Source organism: Aquarana catesbeiana, linkage group LG05 (genome assembly GCF_042186555.1).
Source record: "Aquarana catesbeiana isolate 2022-GZ linkage group LG05, ASM4218655v1, whole genome shotgun sequence".
Lineage (NCBI taxonomy): Eukaryota > Metazoa > Chordata > Amphibia > Anura > Ranidae > Aquarana > Aquarana catesbeiana.
The window spans coordinates 642,951,219-642,973,908 of record NC_133328.1 but is presented as its reverse complement, the minus strand read 5'-3'; the positions used below and the strand labels follow the sequence as shown (position 1 = coordinate 642,973,908).

The window sequence follows — 22,690 nt, the reverse complement described above, 5'->3', positions numbered from 1 at the left end:
CACACACACTACACATACTGCACACACACTACACACACTGCACACACACTACACATACTGCACATACTACACACATACTGCACACATACTACACACACACTACACATACTGCACACACACTACACATACTGCACACACATTACACATACTGCACACACATTACACATACTGCACACACACTACACATACTGCACACACACTACACATACTGCACACACACTACACATACTGCACACACATTACACATACTGCACACACACACTACACATACTGCACACACACTACACATACATTACACATACTGCACACACACTGCACACACACTACACATACTGCACACATACTACATACACACTACACATACTGCACACACACTACACATACTGCACACATACTACACACACACTACACATACTGCACACACACTACACATACTGCACACACACTACACATACTACACACATACTGCACACACACTACACATACTGCACACACACTGCACATACTGCACACACACTACACATACTACACACATACTGCACACACACTGCACACACACTACACACACACTGCAGCTGTTGGCTTTTAATAATAGGACACTTACCTGTCCTGGAGTCCAGCGATGTCGGCACCACAGCTGATGTTTTTAATCAGCTGTCGGGTGCTGCCGCCTCCATTGCGAGTAAGAGAACCCGGCAGCGAAGTCTTACGGCTTCACGCCGGGAACCCTACTGCGCATGCGCGAGGCTTCACTCCTCTCTCCTACTGACCCGGTGGCAGGGGAAGGAGGAGGAGGAGGATGCCCAGGCGGTGACGTCAATACCCCCGGCTGAGGCTCCCAGAAGTGTCCCCCCTAAAGGTGCCAATTGTGGCACAGGAGGGGGGGAGGAGTACAATGATCAGAAGTTCCATTTTTGGGTGGAACTCGTCTTTAATACAGCAATGTTATTAAACATATTTAATATTTACCTTAAACTCTTGATGTTGTGTAGAGCCGGGATAAGTTTCCTCAGTCCTTCACTGTGAATATTACATGACTTTAGATCTACTTCTGTCTCTCTGCAGGATTGAAGGATAAAAGACAGCACCGAGCACTCCACAGGGCTGAGGGGGACACCAGAAAAGTCTATTTTATGTGATCCAATACATTGTGGCACCAGAGCCTTATTCCTGCTCTCATGTACATAGTAGAATACATTAAGAAGCTCTCTGTTGCCTCTTCTAGATTTGTCAGGTCTTTGTTCTGGTATTTTCTTCTGGATCCAGGTGATGACATGTCTGGCAGCCTGAGTAGACAATTCTCCCACATGAGACTTCAACATGGATCTAGTAGAAGAGTCTGAGAGGCCGCAGAGGAAACGGAGGAATATTTCAGCACGGCCGTCTTTGTAAGATTCAGCCTTATCAAGTGTTTTCTGTAATCTTTCAGGATTATAGCTAATAAAATGGACTAAAGCAGCAAAAAACTCCTGCAGAGTGAGATGTAAGAAGGTGTAATCCACATCAGGAGGCCGACCAGATTCTATCATGAAAGATGAAAAGACATGATTATCATTTCTCACACTGAATGACTCCAGATGACGATCATCAAATACAATCATGTGATTCATGACTCCATGTTCTGCCATCCACCCAATAGATGTCAGCAGTTCCCGGGCAGTGTGACCACCATCTTTATTCTGGCAGTGATTGGACAGAATGTTGGAGACAAAAGTCACAAAGAGTTGTGTCACTGTTTTGGGTAATGATGTCATCAGCTGATCAGTGATTTTTGGTTGGGATCTGAAGCACATTAATAACATTGTACAGATGATCCAGCAGTATGATGGGATATAACAGAAAGTGTACAGCGTGTCATTCTCCTCCACATAATGAAAAGCCTTCTCTGACAACTCCTCATTTCCAAAGAAATTATTGAAGAAGATCCGTCTGTCTCCATGGAGAAATCCCATGATCTCAGTTATTCTCTGGAAGACACGAGTATCAACTGATGCCAGTCCGGTTGGGCGGCTGGTCATCAGTACAGAACAACCCTTAAGAAGACTCTGCCACATCAAACTGACCACAATCTCACCAAAATGTGATCTCTGTTTTGGGTTGGACAGTTTATTTGAAGTGAAATCCATTTGGTGAATACTTTCATCCAAGCCATCAAATATAAAAAGAATTCTCTCTGGATCTTCTAAAATATTTCCAATCTGACTCTCCAGATATGGATACTGATGAAGAATCATCTCCTCCAAGCTGACCTCTCCCAGTCTATTAAGGTCCCGGAATCTGAAGAAGAAGAGAAAGGCAAATCTCTGGTAGTGTTTTCCAGTCACCCAGTCATAGACAAACTTCTGCATCATTGTGGTCTTCCCTATTCCTGGCACTCCGCTCACCATTACTGCATGTGGTACACATTGTGACTGGGGGTTCCAGCGGAACAGCCTGTTGGACGAAATGTGTTGTGGTCCAGTTTGTGTTTTCTTCAAGTATTCCTCATGTTTTACCTCGGTCTGTATCAGCTCATTCTGGGGACGCTGCCTGAACTGATCAGTGGAGACTACTATCAGATTCACATAACGCTCATTGATGAGGAATCTTTGGGGTTCCAGGGTAGTTCCTGGGGGTCTATGCTCCACCAGAGTCTCAGTCATCTCCATCAGATGTTGTTTGTGCTTTTCCTGAATATCTGGGAATATAATAGAAATAATTTATGACTTGGGTTAAATCAGAAATGGACATTGAATGTTTATTCTAAGTAAAAATGTAATTTTTGTTCTGACTGTAGATCTTTGGGCATTTTTTGTAAGTTCACATGATAAAAGTATTATACAGACATACATACTTAAAGCAGAACTTCACCCAAAGGGGGGGGGTTCTTCTTCTCTCCCCCCCCCCCCATCATATTTGTAATGCTTTTTGGGGGGAGGGGAGTGGGTAGTTCATTTTGACAGATACCCCCCTCCCCACTTCTGCTCCCTTGCCCCCAACCTCTTGGGACAGGTCACTGGTTTCAGGAGGCCGCGGGACCACTCATGCAGTGGGGAGTCGGCTTTGAAGCAGCAAGGAATCACAACTGGCTTCCCACTGTAAACATGCCGGCACCGAGTACCTGAAGACAAGCAAAGAACAGCACTGGATCCCTGGACAGGTAAGCGTCCTTTTATTAAAAGTACAGTATTTGTAACTGCTGACTTAAAATTTGCAAAATGATTGAAGCTCCTCTTTAATTATTAAGACTAGTTTTATTACAGCCATTTACAGTGGGGCAAAAAAGTATTTAGTCAGCCACCAATTGTGCAAGTTCTCCCACTTAAAAAGATGAGAGAGGCCTGTAATTGTCATCATAGGTAGACCTCAACTATGAGAGACTAAATATGGAAACAAATCCAGACAATCACATTGTCTGATTTTTGAAAGAATTTATTTGTAAATTATGGTGGAAAATAAGTATTTGGTCACCTACAAACAAGCAAGATTTCTGGCTCTCACAGACCTGTATCTTCTTCTTTAACCACTTCAGCCCCGGAAGAATTTACCCCCTTCCTGACTAGAGCACTTTCTGCGATTCGGCACTGCGTTGCTTTAACTGACAATTGCGCGGTCGTGCAACGTGGCTCCCAAACAAAATTGACGTCCTTTTTTTCCCACAAATAGAGCTTTCTTTTGGTGGTATTTAATCACCTCTGCGATTTTTATTTTTTGCGCTATAAACAAAATAAGAGCGACAATTTTGAAAAAAAAACGTATTATTTTTTTACATTTTGCTATAATAAATATCCCCCAAAAATATATAAAAAAACATTTTTTTTCCTCAGTTTAGGCCGATACGTATTCTTCTACATATTTTTGGTAAAAAAAAAAAAATCGCAATAAGCCTTTATTGATTGGTTTGCGCAAAAGTTATAGCGTTTACTAAATAGGGGATAGTTTTATGGCATTTTTATTAATAATTTTTTTTTACTAGTAATGGCGGCGATCAGTGATTTTTATTGTGACTGTGGCGTTATGGCGGACATGTCGGACATTTTTGGGACCATTGTCATTTATACAGCGATCAGTGCGATTAAAAATGCACTGATTACTGTGTAAATGACACTGGCAGTGAAGAGGTGGGGGTGGGGGGGGGTTAATCAGTACTAGGGGATTGTTTTCTAACTGTAGGGGGGATGGGCTGTAAGTGTCACTAGATTGATCACTGCTCCCGATGACAGGGAGCAGTGATCAGTGACAGAAAAGCCACACATTACACAACGTAATGGCAGCGCTATTGATGTCTTTTAAATGAATGGTCAAAAACAATCAATTAATGTCCTTCTGCTAAAAAGATATATCATCCAAAATTTCATATAGATATAGTTGAATTGAAAAACTCGTCTTTCACACTCTCGGGTTGCAATATGTGGATAAATCACCAATGGATCACTGGAAAACACTCTTAAAGATTCAAACCTTACCAGATCATGGTGGGTCAAACAGGATGAAAACGGGATGGGATAATAGTTGTCATCACAGACGGGCGATCATTAGTGTTCATCAGCTGACAAGTGGGACGGTCTTTCTCTCGGGGCCGCTCATTCATATGCAAAAACAGGAGAGGGCTCCATAGTGTGATATCGTTGATAAAATAATTTTTATTGATTTTTTTTTTTGTTTCACAAAAGTTTTTAATTTTTATTGATTAAATAAAAATCCCCCCCCCCCTCTGTAGCAAGTACACTTACATAGATCAAAGCAAGTCAAGCATGTAATTCACAGTCGCTATCACTGGGAATACCGCGAGGATCAATGATATCGGACCACGTGGTATTCAAACAGCAAGCAAGCTTCACACACAAAAGTTGCTTGGGAAGTCGTATAGCCACGCCCTGACACGTTTCGTCATCAAAGGACATCATCTGAGGGTGTGGCTATACGATACGACTTCACTCTTTATATCTTTACCCATAGGTCATTATTGAATCAGTTTAACTCATTATGCGCTCGTGACTCTCACTGGTAACAGCCGGGCTCCGCTCAGACAGGTGTATAAAAACAATCTGAAGTCAAATAGGTGTATATCTTACATCATAAGGTACAGTGCTCCCCATAATGATGTAATCCTTATTGATCGAGCGGCACAATCCGAGGACGTTATATAAATTACTACCAATAAACAGTCTCTATCCATATACTGATTGTTTTTTGGGCTTCGAACCATACATGTGACAATAAACTAATCGGTTTATGACTGCAAACACATCTCCTGCGAGATAGTATAGCTGCGAACCAAATGCTTTATCAAGTACACTCATAAATATAGGAACGGTTTGATACTGTGTATATATAACAACTAGATAATTTTGTAGCAAGTGTCATCCGTAGCCGAATAATTCCAGTGAAATTACAAGCGCATTACCGCTCGGTAGAGGCACTAAATCTAATTGCTAAAAAAAGTTGGTGGCGGTAGTAACCACCGAGTGATATTAAACTCTCAAGTGCTCTAATACATACACCGATGCGGACCTCAAAATTGTTGTTACATTTACACAAGCGCATGCACAATACCCTTAAACCTATCAGGCAGGTTCATATTTAAACCAATCGATATACATAGATTCAAAAGTGAATGTGTTTTCATTATCAGAACTACATAATCATGGGTTCCGAAAAAATACATACATTACTCGGTCATAAGTTTCTATGACAGATGGATTAACTTAATGACGACTGAACAATGGCTGGTTTAGCAGGTAATTGGACTTACCTATCATATAACATTAACGTTATAACATTAACGTATAACATTAACGTATAACATTAACGTTGGTTACTACCGCCACCAACTTTTTTTAAATAATTAGATTTAGTGCCTCTACCGAGCGGTAATGCGCTTGTAATTTCACTGGTATTATTCGGCTACGGATGACACTTGCTACAAAATTATCTAGTTGTTATATATACACAGTATCAAACAGTTCCTATATTTATGAGTGTACTTGATATAGCATTTGGTTCGCAGCTATACTATCTCGCAGGAGATGTGTTTGCAGTCATGAACCTATTAGTTTATCGTCACATGTATGGTTCTAAGACCAAAAAAACAATCAGTATATGGATAGAGACTGTTTATTGGTAGTAATTTATATAACGTCCTCGGATTGTGCCGCTCGATCAATAAGGATTATATCATTATTGGGAGCACTGTACCTTATGATGTAAGATATACTGTACACCTATTTGACTTCAGATTGTTTTTATACACCTGTCTGAGCGGAGCCCGGCTGTTACCAGTGAGAGTCACAAGCGCATAATGAGTTAAACCGATTCAATAATGACCTATGGGTTAAGATATATAAAGAGCGAAGTCGTATCGTATAGCCACACCCTCAGGTGATGTCCTTTTATGACGAAACGTGTCAGGGCGTGGCTATACGACTTCCCAAGCAACTTTTGTGTGTGAAGCTTGCTTGCTGTTTGAATACCACGCGGTCCGATATCATTGAGAGTTTAATATCACTCGGTAGTTACTACCGCCACCAACTTTTTTTAGCAATTAGATTTAGTGCCTCTACCGAGCGGTAATGCGCTTGTAATTTCACTGGAATTATTCGGCTACGGATGACACTTGCTACAAAATTATCTAGTTGTTATATATACACAGTATCAAACCGTTCCTATATTTATGAGCGTACTTGATAAAGCATTTGGTTCGCAGCTATACTATCTCGCAGGAGATGTGTTTGCAGTCATAAACCGATTAGTTTATCGTCACATGTATGGTTCGAAGACCAAAAAACAATCAGTATATGGATAGAGACTGTTTATTGGTAGTAATTTATATAACGTCCTCGGATTGTGCCGCTCGATCAATAAGGATTACATCATTATGGGGAGCACTGTACCTTATGATGTAAGATATACACCTATTTGACTTCAGATTGTTTTTATACACCTGTCTGAGCGGAGCCCGGCTGTTACCAGTGAGAGTCACGAGCGCATAATGAGTTAAACTGATTCAATAATGACCTATGGGTAAAGATATAAAGAGTGAAGTCGTATCGTATAGCCACACCCTCAGATGATGTCCTTTTATGACGAAACGTGTCAGGGCATGGCTATACGACTTCCCAAGCAACTTTTGTGTGTGAAGCTTGCTTGCTGTTTGAATACCACGCGGTCCGATATCATTGATCCTCGCGGTGTTCCCAGTGATAGCGACTGTGAATTACATGCTTGACTTGCTTTGATCTATGTAAGTGTACTTGCTACAGGGGGGGAGATTTTTATTTAATCAATAAAAATTCTTTTATCAACCGTATCACACTATGGAGCCCTCTCTTGTTTTTGCATATGAATGAGCGGCCCCAAGAGAAAGACCGTCCCACTTGTCAGCTGATGAACACTAATGATCGCCCGCCTGTGGTGATGACAACTATTATCCCATCCCATTTTCATGCTGTTTGACCCAAAATGGTCTGGTAAGGTTTGAATCTTTAAGAGTGTTTTCCAGTGATCCATTGGTGATTTATCCACATACTGCAACCCGAGAGTGTGAAAGACAAGTTTTTCAATTCAACTATATCTATATGAAATTTTGGATGATATATCTTTTTAGCAGAAGGACATTAATTGATTGTTGAAGTTTATTGAGTATACAATGTTATAAAGATACATAAAGTAAGTTTACAAGGATCTATAAAGTAAGCTCATTGTTTTACAGTAGGGTTTATATAGGTAAATATCATGAAATTTCAAATATTAAACATTGGGTTCACGTAAACCTAAATTAAAGATATATATAATTTCCTTAGTTACTTTTGTAGGTATTTAAATGATTTATACCTACTATACATATTGTTTACAAGTAGAATGTATATAGGTCAAATAAATTCTGATAATGAGCTTTAATCGTAAGGTGGAGAAAAGGAAAGAGAAAGAAGAAAAAGGGTTGAAAGGTAGAGGTATGGTCCACAAGGTTGTCCCGCTCGTCAGTTTATTATTCTTTTTAGTTCTCTTTGAAGCCTTAGAATGGGTGTCTCTGTAAGTCATTTAATCTGTTACCATGGCAACAGGACAGAGTCATTGAAGTTTGACAGGAGCTGTTGTTTTATCCAAGGATGCCAAAGTTTTTCAAATTTTGGAATTTGATTTTGATCGATGGCTACCATCTTAGCATGGGACATTGTATTATTCATTCTGTGAATTGTTTCTGCTAGTACCAATGTAGGAGATTTCCATGCCTTGGCCACTGTTTGTTTTGCAGCCGTTATTAGTTGGATCATAAGTTTGAATTGAGAGAGTGTTAACCATTCCGGTTTTAGATTAAGTAAAGTTAAATATGGATCTGGTTGTATTATTTTTTTAAATATTTTAGATGCAATCACGAAGACTTCCTTCCAGAAGGTTTGGATTACTGGGCACGTCCACCATATGTGTAAATATGTGCCTATTTCTGGGCATCCTCGAAAACAAAGAGCTGAGGTATTAGGTGAATATTTTGCCACTCTAGCGGGTACAAGGTACCAGCGAGTTAGGACTTTATAATTTGTCTCCAGTGCTAAGATGTTGGGTGAAGATGACTTAGATGTGAGCCATATGTTAGACCAGTCCGTGTCTTCTAAAGTTCGTCCCAGGTCCTCCTCCCACCTCTGAACGTAAGAGGGTCTATTAAGATTTGCTACTCCATATAATTGATTATAAAGTGATGAAATTGTACCTTTAGCAAATGGATCTTTTGTACAGATTGATTCAAAAATGGATAATTGGGATAATGGTGTATCCCCCTTTAGGAATGGTGTATAGAAATTTTTGATTTGGAGATATCTAAATATCTCAGAGTTTGGTAGATCATATTTTTCTCTAAGCGATGGGAATGAAAGGAATGATTTAGATGCTATGAAGTCATTTAGTGTCTTAATGCCTGATGTTGTCCAAGCTTTAAAAGAATTTGGGTAGATCCATGCCGGGTAAAAGGCCGGATTTCTGATAAAAGAAAGGAGAGGATTGTGTGGAGATTGTAACTGATATTTGGTTTTTAGTTTATCCCAGAGAGATAAAAAGTGTTTAGTTATGGGATTATGAATTTTAAAGCGGTCTTTAGGATCAAGCCATAATAAATTTGATATTAATAGAGGGTCATTTTCTGAAGCCTCTATAAATACCCATAATGGGATTTCCTGTTTTGCATGGTATTTGGACAGACTGGCCAAATGTGCTGCTCTGTAGTAGTTAGTAAAATTAGGGTATCCCAGGCCTCCTTTATTTTTGGGAAGATGTAGTGTGTGTATAGGTATACGTGGTTTAGAAGAGCCCCATATAAACGAAGTTGCTCTTTTTTGTACTATTCTCAAAAAATAGGAAGGAATTGGAATAGGGAGGACTCTGAATAGATAAGCAATTTGGGTAGAATAGTCATTTTGATTGCATTAATCTTCCCTATCCAGGATAAAGGAAGTTGCGACCATTGTTTTATTAGATTTGTGATCTGTCTTAATACAGGAGGATAATTGGTTGAGAATAAGTCAGAATGAGATGCTGTTAAATGAATTCCAAGATATGGGATTGATTTTTCTGCTCATGTGAATGGGAGTGCAGCCCTAGCCGGGATTAATTCCATGTTTGTGAGTGAAATATTAAGCGCTAGGCATTTCTTAGGATTAATCATAAGGCCGGATAGGGCTGCAAATCCATCAAGAGCTGGTATTAAATTAGGACCAGAGACCTGTGGTGATGATAGAAAAAGTAATATATCGTCTGCAAATATACATAATTTGTGTGTAATACCTCCTACTTCAATGCCAGTTATAGTTTGGTTTGTTCTGATGTATTGGGCCATGGGTTCCAGTATAAGGGCAAATAATAAGGGAAATAATGGGCAACCCTGTCGGGTACCTCTTTCGATATTAAAGGCTTCAGATTTGCATCCAGCATATTTTATATAGGCTTTGGGTTTATTATATAATGCTTTGATCCATGTTAAAAAGTGGGGTCCAAAACCCCATTTTTGTAATGAATATTGCATATATTGCCAGGATACTGTGTCAAATGCCCTCTTAATATCGGGAGATAGAAAACATAAAGGGATTTTCCGTTTTTTAGCAATATGTGCCAATAACACTGCGCTGCGTATATTATCGCCTGCCTGTCTATTTGGCATGAAGCCTACTTGATCTCTATGTATTAATTTTCCTATAATGCTATTGAGGCGTTTTGCTATTATTTTTGCTAATAATTTAATATCGAGGTTTAACAGAGAGATAGGCCGATAATTCACACAGGAAGTATCATCAGAAAGGGGTTTTGGGATCATACAAACAATTGCCATTAGTGTTTCTTGCCGAAAAGAATGTCCATCTAGAAGTTTGTTAAAAGTTTCAGTGAGAATGGGAGAGAGTATTTCTGAGAATGTTTTATAGTATAAAGCCGAGTAGCCGTCTGGGCCTGGTCTTTTGTTAAGTTTTAGGTCTTTTATGGCGTTAGCAACTTCATCTATAGTTATAGGCTCATCCAAACTGCTTTTTTGATTCTGAGATAACTCAGGTAAGGTTATTTTTGAGAAGAAGGATTCAGCCTCTGTAGGATTAAATTCATTGTTTGTCTTGTATAAAGTTGCGAGATGTGAGTGAAATTTATGGACTATTTTAACTGGATTACAAGTGTAAACATTTTTTGATAATTTCAAACGTATTGGTTTGAAAGATTTGTTAGTTGAATTTAATGCCCGAGCCAAATATGTACCCGGTTTGTTTGTATTCATGTAGAAATTGTGTTTGGAGCGTTTGAGGGATTTATCAACTGACTCAGTGAGAAATAGATCGTATTCCAATCTAGATTTTTCCAGATGAGATTTTGTACTCTGAGATGGATTATCTTGAAATGATATGTATGCTGCATTAAAATTGAGTTCTAGTTTTTTTGCTAGATTTTTGCGTTCCCGTTTAAATAGTGCCATTTGTCTTTGTATTGTACCACGCAAGACAGGCTTATGAGCTTCCCACAGTGTTATTGGGGAGATGTCTGTTGTATTATTAATTGATATGTATTCCTTTAAAGCTTGTTCAATGGCCATCTGATGTAGTGGGTGTTTGAGCATTATGTCCGGTAAGTACCACGTTGGGTCATGCGCTTTTGGTATGGCTGAGGCTATAGTAGTGTATACTGCATTATGGTCAGACCACAGAATCGGAATTATATCTGATGCAATAATTTCTGGTATCATTCCTATTGTTAGAAAAATATGATCTATTCTGGTGAAGGTTTGATGAGGGTGCGAGAAATAAGTGAATTTCTTTTTCATTGGGTTACTTTCTCTCCACGAATCTACCAGATTGTATTTGGAAAGAAGTTGAGAAAAAGGTAATCTAGAGGTTATTTTGGATGGTGTAAAAGGTGATTTATCTAGAAATGGGAGGAGGACCTGGTTTGAATCCCCACACATTATCACTGTTCCTATTTTGTGTGTATTAATCACTTGTAATATATGTGAGAGGAATGGTGTAGGTTGTTTGTTAGGAGCATAGTAGGAAATCACCGTGATTGCTGTATCCATTATATAACCCATGAGTATCAGGTATCTACCTTCTGGGTCTTTAATTTCTGATGATAAGGTGAATGGTGTGGATCGGTGAAATGCAATTAGAGTTCCCCTTTGCTTGGTACAGGCAGAAGCCGTGTAAATTTGTTGATAAAAAGGAGAAATATATTTTGGAGTAGAATCTTTGGTGAAGTGTGCTTCTTGGAGGCATACTATGTGAGCCTTCTTGTTATGGAAAGTACGGAAGGCTTTGGTCCTTTTTTGAGGGACATTTATTCCCTGAACATTCAGGGAAAGTATATTTAGTGGTGCCATGGTAACAGATCAAATAGTTTTGACTTACTTTTTGTTATGCAGAGCTGACTGCGCAGATCAACCTGTGTGGACTGAAGAGATTAAAAGATAGGAAAGAAACCAGTGAATTCTGGAGTAAAGAGTAAACAAAAAACATATGAGATTAGATGATACATTGTATAAATTATTTTTTGCAAGTAATCACAATTTACCCGTGAAAGAGAATAAATATCTCTCTCAGGGGAATAAGTGCCTTCGTCACACTCCCACATAATATGGCTGGGAGAATGAGGAGGGCTAATGGGGGTACACGGATCTTCCGCTTACAGGAGAGAAGTGCTATGTCAAAAGACATCAAAATGATGTTTCATTAATTGGAGTGCAGAATATAGTTTGTTGAAATTATTTATTCCAGGGTGGTTGTATATGGTTAGTCTTGCCCTAGGCTAAATAATTCAGTTAGAAAGGTACTGTTAATAACTTTGGTATTGATGAAGATAGTTTGAATTATTTTGGGATTTTAACCCTTTTAGAGTAAACAATTACATATTTTATTCATATGTAACTGTTTAGATATGTTAACTCATAAAATTGAGGTTGTATTGCTTCAGATTAGAATAAACAAAACATAATTCTAGGAACTAGTTAGGTAATAATATATTTGTTTTAAGAAAAGAAAGAAAAAGTTTCCATTACTTCTGGATTATTGAACATATTTGTCCTAAAAAGTAATAAATCTATTGTTATTACCTGATAATATATAACTGAACAAGAATTTCCTTATTTCACTTATATATTCTAAGGCTATATGAATCAGAAGTAATAAGAAATATAACTGGAATGTAACATGATCCCACACAGTGTGTGACTATCAGAATGCAGTTACATTCAGTTATAAATACAGGTTTTTTTATAGAGAACCATCTCTTAGTATAATAAATGAAGAGATATCAGGAATTAGGATGTCAGTCCATTGAATCTTCTTGGTCCATGGATGATGTGGCATAACAGCCTCTTTTGTGAGAATGATGATTCCCATTTTGTTCTGAAATTTTCTGAGTGCTGCCTGAAGGTGAAGATGATGCCATTCTTCTGCGTGTGGGAGAGTTGCTGCTTGTGGGTTCTGTCAGATTTAATTTTAAAAGGGTTTGTTGTAGTTCATCTGCTGATCTGCTTCTGTAAATTGTACCTTGGTATTTAAATCTGACTGAAAAGGGGAAGCTCCATTGATACATAATGTTGTGGCGTTGCAGTTCCATTAGTTGGGGTTTCATGGATCGTCTTTTAGTAATAGTAAGTTGGGATAGGTCAGCAAAAATTTGATAATTGTGTCCTTGAAAATTAAGTTCCTTTTTTTCTCTTGCAGCAATTAGTATTTGTTCTTTCGTTCTGTAATAATGAAATTTTGTGATTATATCACGTGGGGGTCCATCTTTCTTTTTGGCTGTGAGGGCTCTGTGTACTCTGTCCAGTTCTAAACGTTCAATAGGGATATCTGGCTTTAGTTCTTGTAATAGAGCAGTAATAGTAGATTGCAGGTCTGTCACAGTTTCAGGTATTCCCCTTATGCGCAAGTTTGAACGTCTGGCTCTATTTTTGTAATCTTCGAGCTTAGTTTGAAGTATTAAATTCTCTTTTTTTAATTGTTCCAATTCTGTTATATTTTCTTGGGTTGTAATTTCAATTTCATCCATTTTTATTTCTAAGGCTGCGGTGCGGTTTCCCAGCTCTCTTATTTCTTTGGTTAGGCTTTTTGTTATTTGGTCTGAGGTTTGTTTTAAAGCCTTATGAAGCATCTTTTCAAATTGTAATAATATTACTGTGGATACTGAGGAGGCTTGTGGAGAAGTTTGTGAGAGGATTTGTTCTGTATCTGACTCAAATGGAGAGTCTTGCTGTGACATTTTCTGTCTGTGAGAGCGCCCTGATGCTGTATCTTGTGAGGTGACTGGAGCTGCTTTAGTTGCAGTGAGTGCCTGTGAGCTCTTTGTGAGGTGATTTTTATTTCTGCCACGGTTTCCTCCCAGTACCATATTTCCTGCCCAAACTTTCACAGTTTGTTCCCTGGGGCAAAAAGGTTCAAATGGATACCTTTTGAGCCTGCAGGCTCCGCTTTGTCCTTCTCTTCTCTCCTCAGCGGTGCGGAGCTCTAACAATGCATGTCTGCTCCGCTAGGCTCCGCCCATCTCCCTCAAAGACAAGTTTTTCAATTCAACTATATCTTAATGAAATTTTGGATGATATATCTTTTTAGCAGAAGGACATTAATTGATTGTTTTTGACCATTCATTTAAAGGACATCAATAGCGCTGCCGTCACGTTGTGTAATGTGTGGCTTTTCTATTCTCTATGTTACTTACCTTGAGTAAGAATTTTCGGCAGCTGCTTCCTATTGCAGATCTATCTATTATGGAGCTGTAATTAGATGTAGTCCATCATTTTTGCACTTATTTATAATGCTCATTGGCATTTAAATTTTAATATATATGTAATTCTAATTCACTTGTATTTTTATTGATCTATTTTATATAATTTTTATTTAAAGACATTTATTTATTTACTCGCACCCTGAGCGCTTAGTGGTTATAGTTAGTAACGGCTTGGGGGATACACCATCACTATTTCCATTTATTTAGTGATCAGTGACACTTGTCACTAGGCAGAACGGGGAGATGCTGTTTACATCAGCATCTCCCCGTTCGTCCTCTCCGTGAGGCGATCGCGGGTAGCCCCGTGGCGATCGAGTCCGCGGGACCCGCGACCCGGCTCACGGAGCTCCCGGCCGGTGCGCACGCAATGGCACGGCGGGGAATTCAAATGGACGTACAGGTACGCCCATTTGCCCAGCCGTGCCATTCTGCCGATGTACATCGTCGTGCGCCGGTCGGGAACCGGTTAAGATGCTCCTCTGTCCTCCACTCATTACCTGTATTATTGGCACCTGTTTGAACTTGTTATCAGTATAAAAGACACCTGTCCACAACCTCAAACAGTCACACTCCAAACTCCACTATGGTGAAGACCAAAGAGCTCTTGAAGGACAGCAGAAACAAAATTGTAGACCTGCACCAGGCTGGGAAGACTGAATCTGCAATAGGCAAGCAGCTTGGTGTGAAGAAATCCACTGTCGGAGCAATAATTAGAAAATGTGTGACTTTTTTGCCCCACTGTATTTAGCGCCAACAATTTGCTTTACATACTATTCATTCACATCAGTTCCTGCCCTCCAGGATCTTACATTCTAAGGTCCATTTTTCACATGTTTACATACAGTACACACACACACAGAGTAGGACCAATTTAGATTTTTTTTAGACGGGAGCTAATTAAAGTGGAATTCCACACAAAGATGGAACTTCTGCTTTTTGGATTCCTCCCCCCCTCCGGTGTCACATTTGGCACCTTTCGGGGGGGGGGGAGCAGATACCTGTCTAATACAGGTATTTGCTCCCACTTCCAGGCATAGATCACCGCAGTATCCGCGGCGATCTACGTCATGTCCGGCCCCTCCTCCATCCCCCCCCGCTGTCTTCTGGGAGACACACGGGTTCCAGAAGACAGCAGGGACCAGTGGGATCAGGCAGTGCGACTCGTGCATGCGCAATAGGGAAGAAGGAAGTGAAGCCACAAGGCTTCACTTTCTGATTCCCTTACTGAAGATGGCGGCTCCTCCACCGGAGAGCTGGGGGACAGTTCGGCTTCAGGTGACGACATCGCGGGCGCCCTGGACAGGTGAGTGTCCATATATTAAAAGTCAGCAGCTGCAGTATTTGTAGCTGCTGATCTAATTTTTTTTTTTTTCAATGGAACTCTGCTTTAACCTACCAGCTAGGGCTGGGGAAAAAATTGATTTAAATCTTGAATCGAGTTGAGAGGTCAAATCGATTCAAAATTTAAGAAAATCGATTTTTTTTTTTAAGGAGTTTTTAGGTGAGGCCGCAGCTTCGGCCTAGTCCACGGCTTCGGCCTAGTCCGCGAGACCAGACGCCGCGGACTAGGCCGAAGCCGCGGCCTCGCCTAAAAACTCCTGCCTGCAGCTCTTCAGGTCTGGCGCTGACACCGCGCCGGTCCCGAGGAGCTGCAGGCAGGAGTTTTTAGGCGAGGCCGCGGCTTCGGCCTAGTCTGCGAGGCTGGATGCCGCGGACTAGGCTGAAGCCGCGGCCTCGCCTAAAAACTCCTGCCCGCAGCTCCTCGGGACCAGCGCGGTGTCCACAAAAAAAAAACTCCATTCAAATCATGAATCGAGTTTTTTTTTAGCAAAATCACAGATTTTCTTTTAAGAAAATCTCCCAGCCCTACTACCAGCATGTCTTTGATGTGTGGGAGGAAACCAGAACACCCTGAAGTGTGTACAGGGAGAACATGCAAACTCAATGCATATAGTGCCCTGGCTGTGATTGACACCAATGACCCCAGTGCTGCAAGGCAGAAGTGCTAACCACTAAGCTACTGTGCTGCCCTTTAAAACATTTTTGTCATTAGGAAATCAGAGCAAGTGTTTTTTTTGTACCTGAACATCGAGATACAGAATTGCCTTATTATAACAAAAGGTATTTCCATGTTCTCACTTCTAGCACAAAATTAACAGGTATTTGGTCTGAGGGTCCCACATCCCACCATTATACATGTTTGCCTATATCATTTCATCTAAGCTTAATTTTTTACTCATAGATGCATCTTGTGCTTGCTCCTGATGAGTGGCCTCCCAGCCACGAAACGCGTAGAGCTGCCATACGCCTTGTTTTCATTTAACACTACTCGAACATCAAGTTTACTTTCAATACCCCTTTTTAGGACCAAGGAGTTCATAGGCTCTGCAAGTACCATTATGCATTACTGTTTTATTCAACAATTGTTCTGGTGAACTCTGGAAGACTATTGCTTGCTATAACATGTGATACTGATTTTGTGATTCTATGTACTGTATTACCACAATACCATTGTCACGTGTATGTACTTGGTTGTATCCTATGGCAATCAATAAAACACATTATGTTCACCTATCTACCTTTTTGCAACCACATGCCTCATATAAAGTCCCACCCCCTTGCTCTCTCCCCTTTGATTCATGATAGGTATGGAAATGTGTAACCTTACCAGGCCACAATTTCATTTAAAGTCCCAAGGGATGGAACAATGGGCCTTACCAGGGCATGCCTTCATACAAAGTCCCTAAACACTATTTTTAACACTATTTTTAATTTTTACCTAATATCAGCCCAAAAGCCCAAAACAAAGAACTCACTTATGGGGGGTAAGTGGGTGGAGTCATGTAAATCATTCCTTGTTTCCCCTTTTAGCCATCGGTGCATCTAGACCTGCTGGTGTATTGCACAGATATGGTCAGAATTCTACAGGGCCAGTATAACCAACCTATATACAGCTGTTCAGGCTTGTTAGCCCTCATCAGTAAAAGATATGTCTTCAATGACTCTATTGTGTGTGGTTCATGAGTCTAGGGGAACAGTACAACCATTAAGGTCATGGCTAGGAGGTACAAAAAGATCCAAAACCCCCTCTATAGTACTGTGATATACAGCATTTCCCTCTTATAACAGAAGGTAATATTACATGTTCACACTTCCATCAGAAAACCCAAAATCAAGGGGCTTAGTCTCAATGTATGGGTAAGTGGATGGAGTCATAAAAATAATTTCTTTTTGCCCCTTTTAGCCATCTGTACATCCAGATCAGCTGGTGTATGTATTGAAATGTGTGAATGTATTTAATTTGGGGCCATGTCGTTATTTTATTTTATGTTGATATAACTTTTATTGCAGGTTAAGTTGGGGGCGTGGCTTGGCGCATGGCTTGATAGGACGTGTCTCCTCTGAGCTCCCGCACCGGCCGTTATAATCAGCGATACACCAACGACACACTCGGCACTCATCTCACCCCATAAGCAGGCGCAGCAGCAGCACAGCTCCCCCGACCCTCTGGAGCACAAAAAGCAGGTGAAATCGGCCAGTATTTCCAGAAAAACGGCCCAGACTTCAGGATCACCCCTCCAAGATGGCAGCGACACGTGCAGCCACAGCTCAGGCTGCCTCACATGTACACTCCAGGCATCCACCACACTCCCCGCAAGGCTTCGAGCACGGTTCTCCCTGCTCTGGAAGTCCCTCGCCCACATCTCACAGCTCTAGGGATGGCTGGGACATGGAAGCGTATATAAAAGCACTGCCTACTAAAAATGATAGAGAGTCCTATATAGCAGGCTGGAGAAATCATACAAACAAGAGCTAAATGACCTCCGCAGGGACATAGGGCACCGCAATGAGGACACTGAACACACAGTGGAGGATTCAGTTGCAGAAATCACTGAACACAAGGAGATTCTCCATGAACACACCATACAAATACAGCAACTGTTCTATGGATTGGACAACCAAGAGAACAGAAGCAGACGCAATAACATAAGAATCCGTGGTCTGCCAGTAACGGTGGAACCGAAGGACTTAGCAGTTGCAGTCACATCCATATTCAACCTAATCCTCCTTAAACCTACTGACTCCCCAATTGAAATTGATCATGTCCACAGATCACTGGGGCCTCGCAACCCAAATCCAGCCTACCCAAGAGACGTCATTTGCAGGATCCATTTCTTCAACATCAAGGCTGAATTCATGCAAGCTGCACGCTCACAAGACTCTCTTATTCTCTTTAATGACACTCCAGTCATGCTGCTGGCTCACCTGTCCAGGCAGACTTTGCTGATGAGAAAAGCCCTTAGACCTGTCAAAGACGCATTGCAGATGGGGATTTCCCTTTCAGCTTTCGGCTTCTCACAATGGCAAAACAGCAACCTTTCCGCACGCTTGGAGACCTGGCTAACTTTCTGGGAACTTTTAAACTACCTCAAATCCACATTCCAGACTGGCCACTGCAGGCAGTGACCCCTGGCCTGCCTCTTTCCACTGGATGGACAACCTTCACAACGAAGAAACGCTCCCGCTTCAACGCATCCAAATCACCAGCAGAATGAACTCCTTCCACCCCCTCACTGGCCGGTGGGCAATATTTTTCCTTCTCTCCTGACCCCAGGAGCCCTGACTATGAGTGGCGACCCACGGTTGGTTGCTTGCCTGGAGTTGGACAGAGTCCTCTAGTGACCTGTTATTTCCCTCCTATGGTCGCTAGAGGGCGATGTTTTACCACAAGTAAGGGCTCAGTCCCAGATCTCCAACAGGGTGGCAGAACCTGCTGCCCTCCCTCATCAGCTTGCTCAATTGGGACAGTAAACCTGAGCAAGCGGCTGCCCCATTACTATTGGTAATCCCTTTAATTTTCTATATCCTCTCTTCTCCCTCATTCCTCATCCCTCCTTTCCCTTACCCTCCTTCTCTGTCTGATGTCTTATCTACAGACTTCATGATGTACAGTAGGGATGAGCCGAACACCCCCCTGTTCGGTTCGCACCAGAACTTGGGAACAGGCAAAAAATTTGTTCGAACACGCAAACAACGTTAAAGTCTATGGGACACAAACATGAATAATCAAAAGTGCTAATTTTAAAGGCTTATATGCAAGTTATTGTCATAAAAAGTGTTTGGGGACCTGGGTCCTGCCCCAGGGGACATGGATCAATGCAAAAAAAAGTTTTAAAAACGGCAGTTTTTTCAGGAGCAGTGATTTTAATAATGCTTAAAGTGAAACAATAAAAGTGTTATATCCCTTTAAATTTCGTACCTGGGGGGTGTCTATAGTATGCCTGTAAAGGGGCGCATGTTTCCCGTGTTTAGAACAGTCTGACAGCAAAATGACATTTCAAAGGAAAAAAAGTCATTTAAAACTACTCGCGGCTATTAATAAATTGCCGGTCGGACAATACACATAAAAGTTCATTAATAAAAACGGCATGGGAATTCCCCACAGGGGAACCCCGAACCAAAATTAAAAAAAAAAATGACGTGGGGGGGGTCCCCCTAAATTCCATACCAGGCCCTTCAGGTCTGGTATGGATATTAAGTGGAACCCCGGCCAAAATTTTTTTTTTAAATGGCGTGGGGTCCCCCTCAAAATCTATACCAGACCCCTCAGGTCTGGTATGGCTTTTAAGGGGAACCCCGCGCCAAAATTTAAAACAAAAACGGCGTGGGGTCCCCCCAAAAATCCATACCAGACCCTTATCCGAGCAAGCAACCTGGCAGGCCGCAGGAAAAGAGGGGGGGACGAGAGAGAGCGCCCCCCCTCCTGAACCATACCAGGCCACATGCCCTCAACATTGGGAGGGTGCTTTGGGGTAGCCCCCAAAACACCTTGTCCCCATGTTGAAGAGGACAAGGGCCTCATCCCCACAACCCTGGCCAGTGGTTGTGGGGGTCTGTGGGCGGGGGGCTTATTGGAATCTGGAAGCCCCCTTTAACAAGGGGACCCCCAGATCACGGCCCTCCCCCCCAGACCTGAAGGGTCTGGTATAGATTTTGAGGGGGACCCCACGCCATTTTTTTTTTTACATTTTGGCCGGGGTTCCCCTTAATATCCATACCAGACCTGAAGGGCCTGGTATGGAATTTAGGGGGACCACCCCACGTCATTTTTTTTTTTAAATTTTGGTTTGGGGTTCCCCTGTGGGGAATTCCTATGCCGTTTTTATTAATGAACTTTTATGTGTATTGTCGGACCGGCAATTCATTAATAGCCGCGAGTGGTTTAAATGACTTTTTTTCCTTTGAAATATCATTTTGCTGTCAGACTGTTCTAAACATGGGAAACATGTGCCTCTTTACAGGCATACTATAGACACCCCCCAGGTACGAAATTTATAGGGATATTACACTTTTATTGTTTCACTTTAAGCATTATTAAAATCACTGCTCCCAAAAAAACGGCCGTTTTTAAAACTTTTTTTTGCATTGATCCATGTCCCCTGGGGCAGGACCCAGGTCCCCAAACACTTTTTATGACAATGCCATGAATATAAGCCTTTAAAATTAGCACTTTTGATTTCTCCCATGGACTTTTAAAGGGTGTTCTGTGGCATTCGAATTTGCCGCGAACACCCCAAATTGTTCGCTGTTCGAACTCGAAGCTCATCCCTAATGTACAGTGGTCAATACTCTCTCACAACCTACTACACCACTCTCCCCGTCCCATGGCATCCACCTTAGCTCTTCAGATTTCCTTGCTTAACTGCCAAGGCTTCAACACCCCAGAGAAACGCAGACAGCTGCTATACCACTTCCACAAATCCCACACTCCCATACTTTTGCTCCAGGAAACTCACTTTCGATCGGACTCTATACCACTCCTCCCAAACAAATATTTCACCACTTGGTATCATATCATGAGTCCCTCCGCCAAGTCGAAGGGAGTCTCAATTACATTCCATAGCTCCTTCACCGCAGAGGTTCTTGACTTATGTGTTGATCCACGAGGGCGCTACTTATTCCTGAAGTTGAAATACAAACGGTATTTACACTGGCTAAAATTTATCCCCCTAACCAGGATCAACTCACCTTGCTATCCTCTGTGACAGCATGTCTGGAAACATTCGGGAACCTCAATTTGATCTTAGGAGGTGACCTAACCGTCCCGCTGGTACCGAGACTGGACTCCTCCACCGGTAAGTCCCACATCTCACTGGCTACATTGACTAAAATAAGCTCCATTTTCATCAACCTGTCACTGGTGGATACCTGGAGAATACTCAATCCTACTGGTAGAGACTACACATTTTTCTCCTCAGCACATGGGTCATACAGCAGAATAGACTACATCCTGGTATCACAATCACTGCTTGACTTTGACCCCTCCTGTCATATTGGGAGCAACCTCTGGTCGGACCATTCCCTGGTACACCTCACCCTGGGCAGGCTCCCCAGACCCACACACAGACGCACATGGCGACTGAATGATAACTTACTATCTGACTTAGCATGCAAGACGGCGATCTCCGGTGCGATTAGAGACTTCACATGCACGCATGTTAATGATGTGACATCTGCCATAAATAAATGTGAGACGTTGAAATGCATCCTACGTGGAATCTTTATCCAGCACGGCTCTAGGCTAAAAAAAAGCCTGCGTAGCAGACATTAAGCGTCTATTTGCACTTATTGCTTCCCTTGAAGCAACACACAAATGCACACTGGAACCTAAGACCCTAGCAGAACTCTCCAATGCACGTCGTGACCTCCTCCGCCTTCTGATGAAGCAATCCCTAGCTGCCTGCGATGAAGGAAGACACCTTCATTATGTTCAGGCCAACAAGTGTGGCAAACACCTAGCGCAAATTCTTCACCCACGGCAACGCAGATGAAACATCCCATATATCCTTGCACATCCTAACCGTAAGCTCCACAAGAACGGAGCTTGTTTCAGAATTCCTAGATTATTACTTTACACTATACAACCTGCCCCCCCCCCTCAAAAAAGGATACACCTACCTGCCCAGACGATCCTGACATATCCGCATACATCCAAGACACGACCCTGCCCATGATCTCTGCCAGTGCTATTGGGGATCTTGAAGCACCCATTACTACAACTGACTATTCACTGACGATCAAGAGCCTCACAAATGGCAAGAGTCCTCGGCCTGATGGTTACACACCGCGATTGTACAAGACATTTGCCCCTCAGCTGGCCCCCGATCACGGCACGGGCCTTCTGGGAAGTAGACGACATACACCCCTTATCCTCACATTTACTTCAAGCCCAAATAGTCATCATTCCCAAACCAGGGAGGGATCACACAAGCTGCAGTAACTAAAGACCCATATCGCTACTAAACCTTGACCTCAAATTGTTTTTGAAGATCATCGCAAATCGGCTTGGCCCCATTCTCCCTGATTTGATACACAGTGATCAGGTAGGCTTTTTCCTGGGCCGCAAGGCCAGGGATAACACCACGAAGACCCTCCATCTGACTTCCTATGCCCAGCGTAAGCA

General features: G+C 41.7%; 1 protein-coding gene across 1 annotated transcript in view; it reads right to left on the bottom strand.

Moving 5' to 3' along the window:
- LOC141145617 (NACHT, LRR and PYD domains-containing protein 1a-like) overlaps positions 1–22,690 on the bottom strand; it is a 361,842-nt gene that overhangs the window by 256,786 nt on the left and 82,366 nt on the right. Inside the window, exon 6 of the mRNA XM_073632446.1 lies at positions 970–2,677. Coding sequence (XP_073488547.1) covers positions 970–2,677 — 1,708 coding nt within the window. The remainder of the gene's footprint in view (positions 1–969; positions 2,678–22,690) is intronic.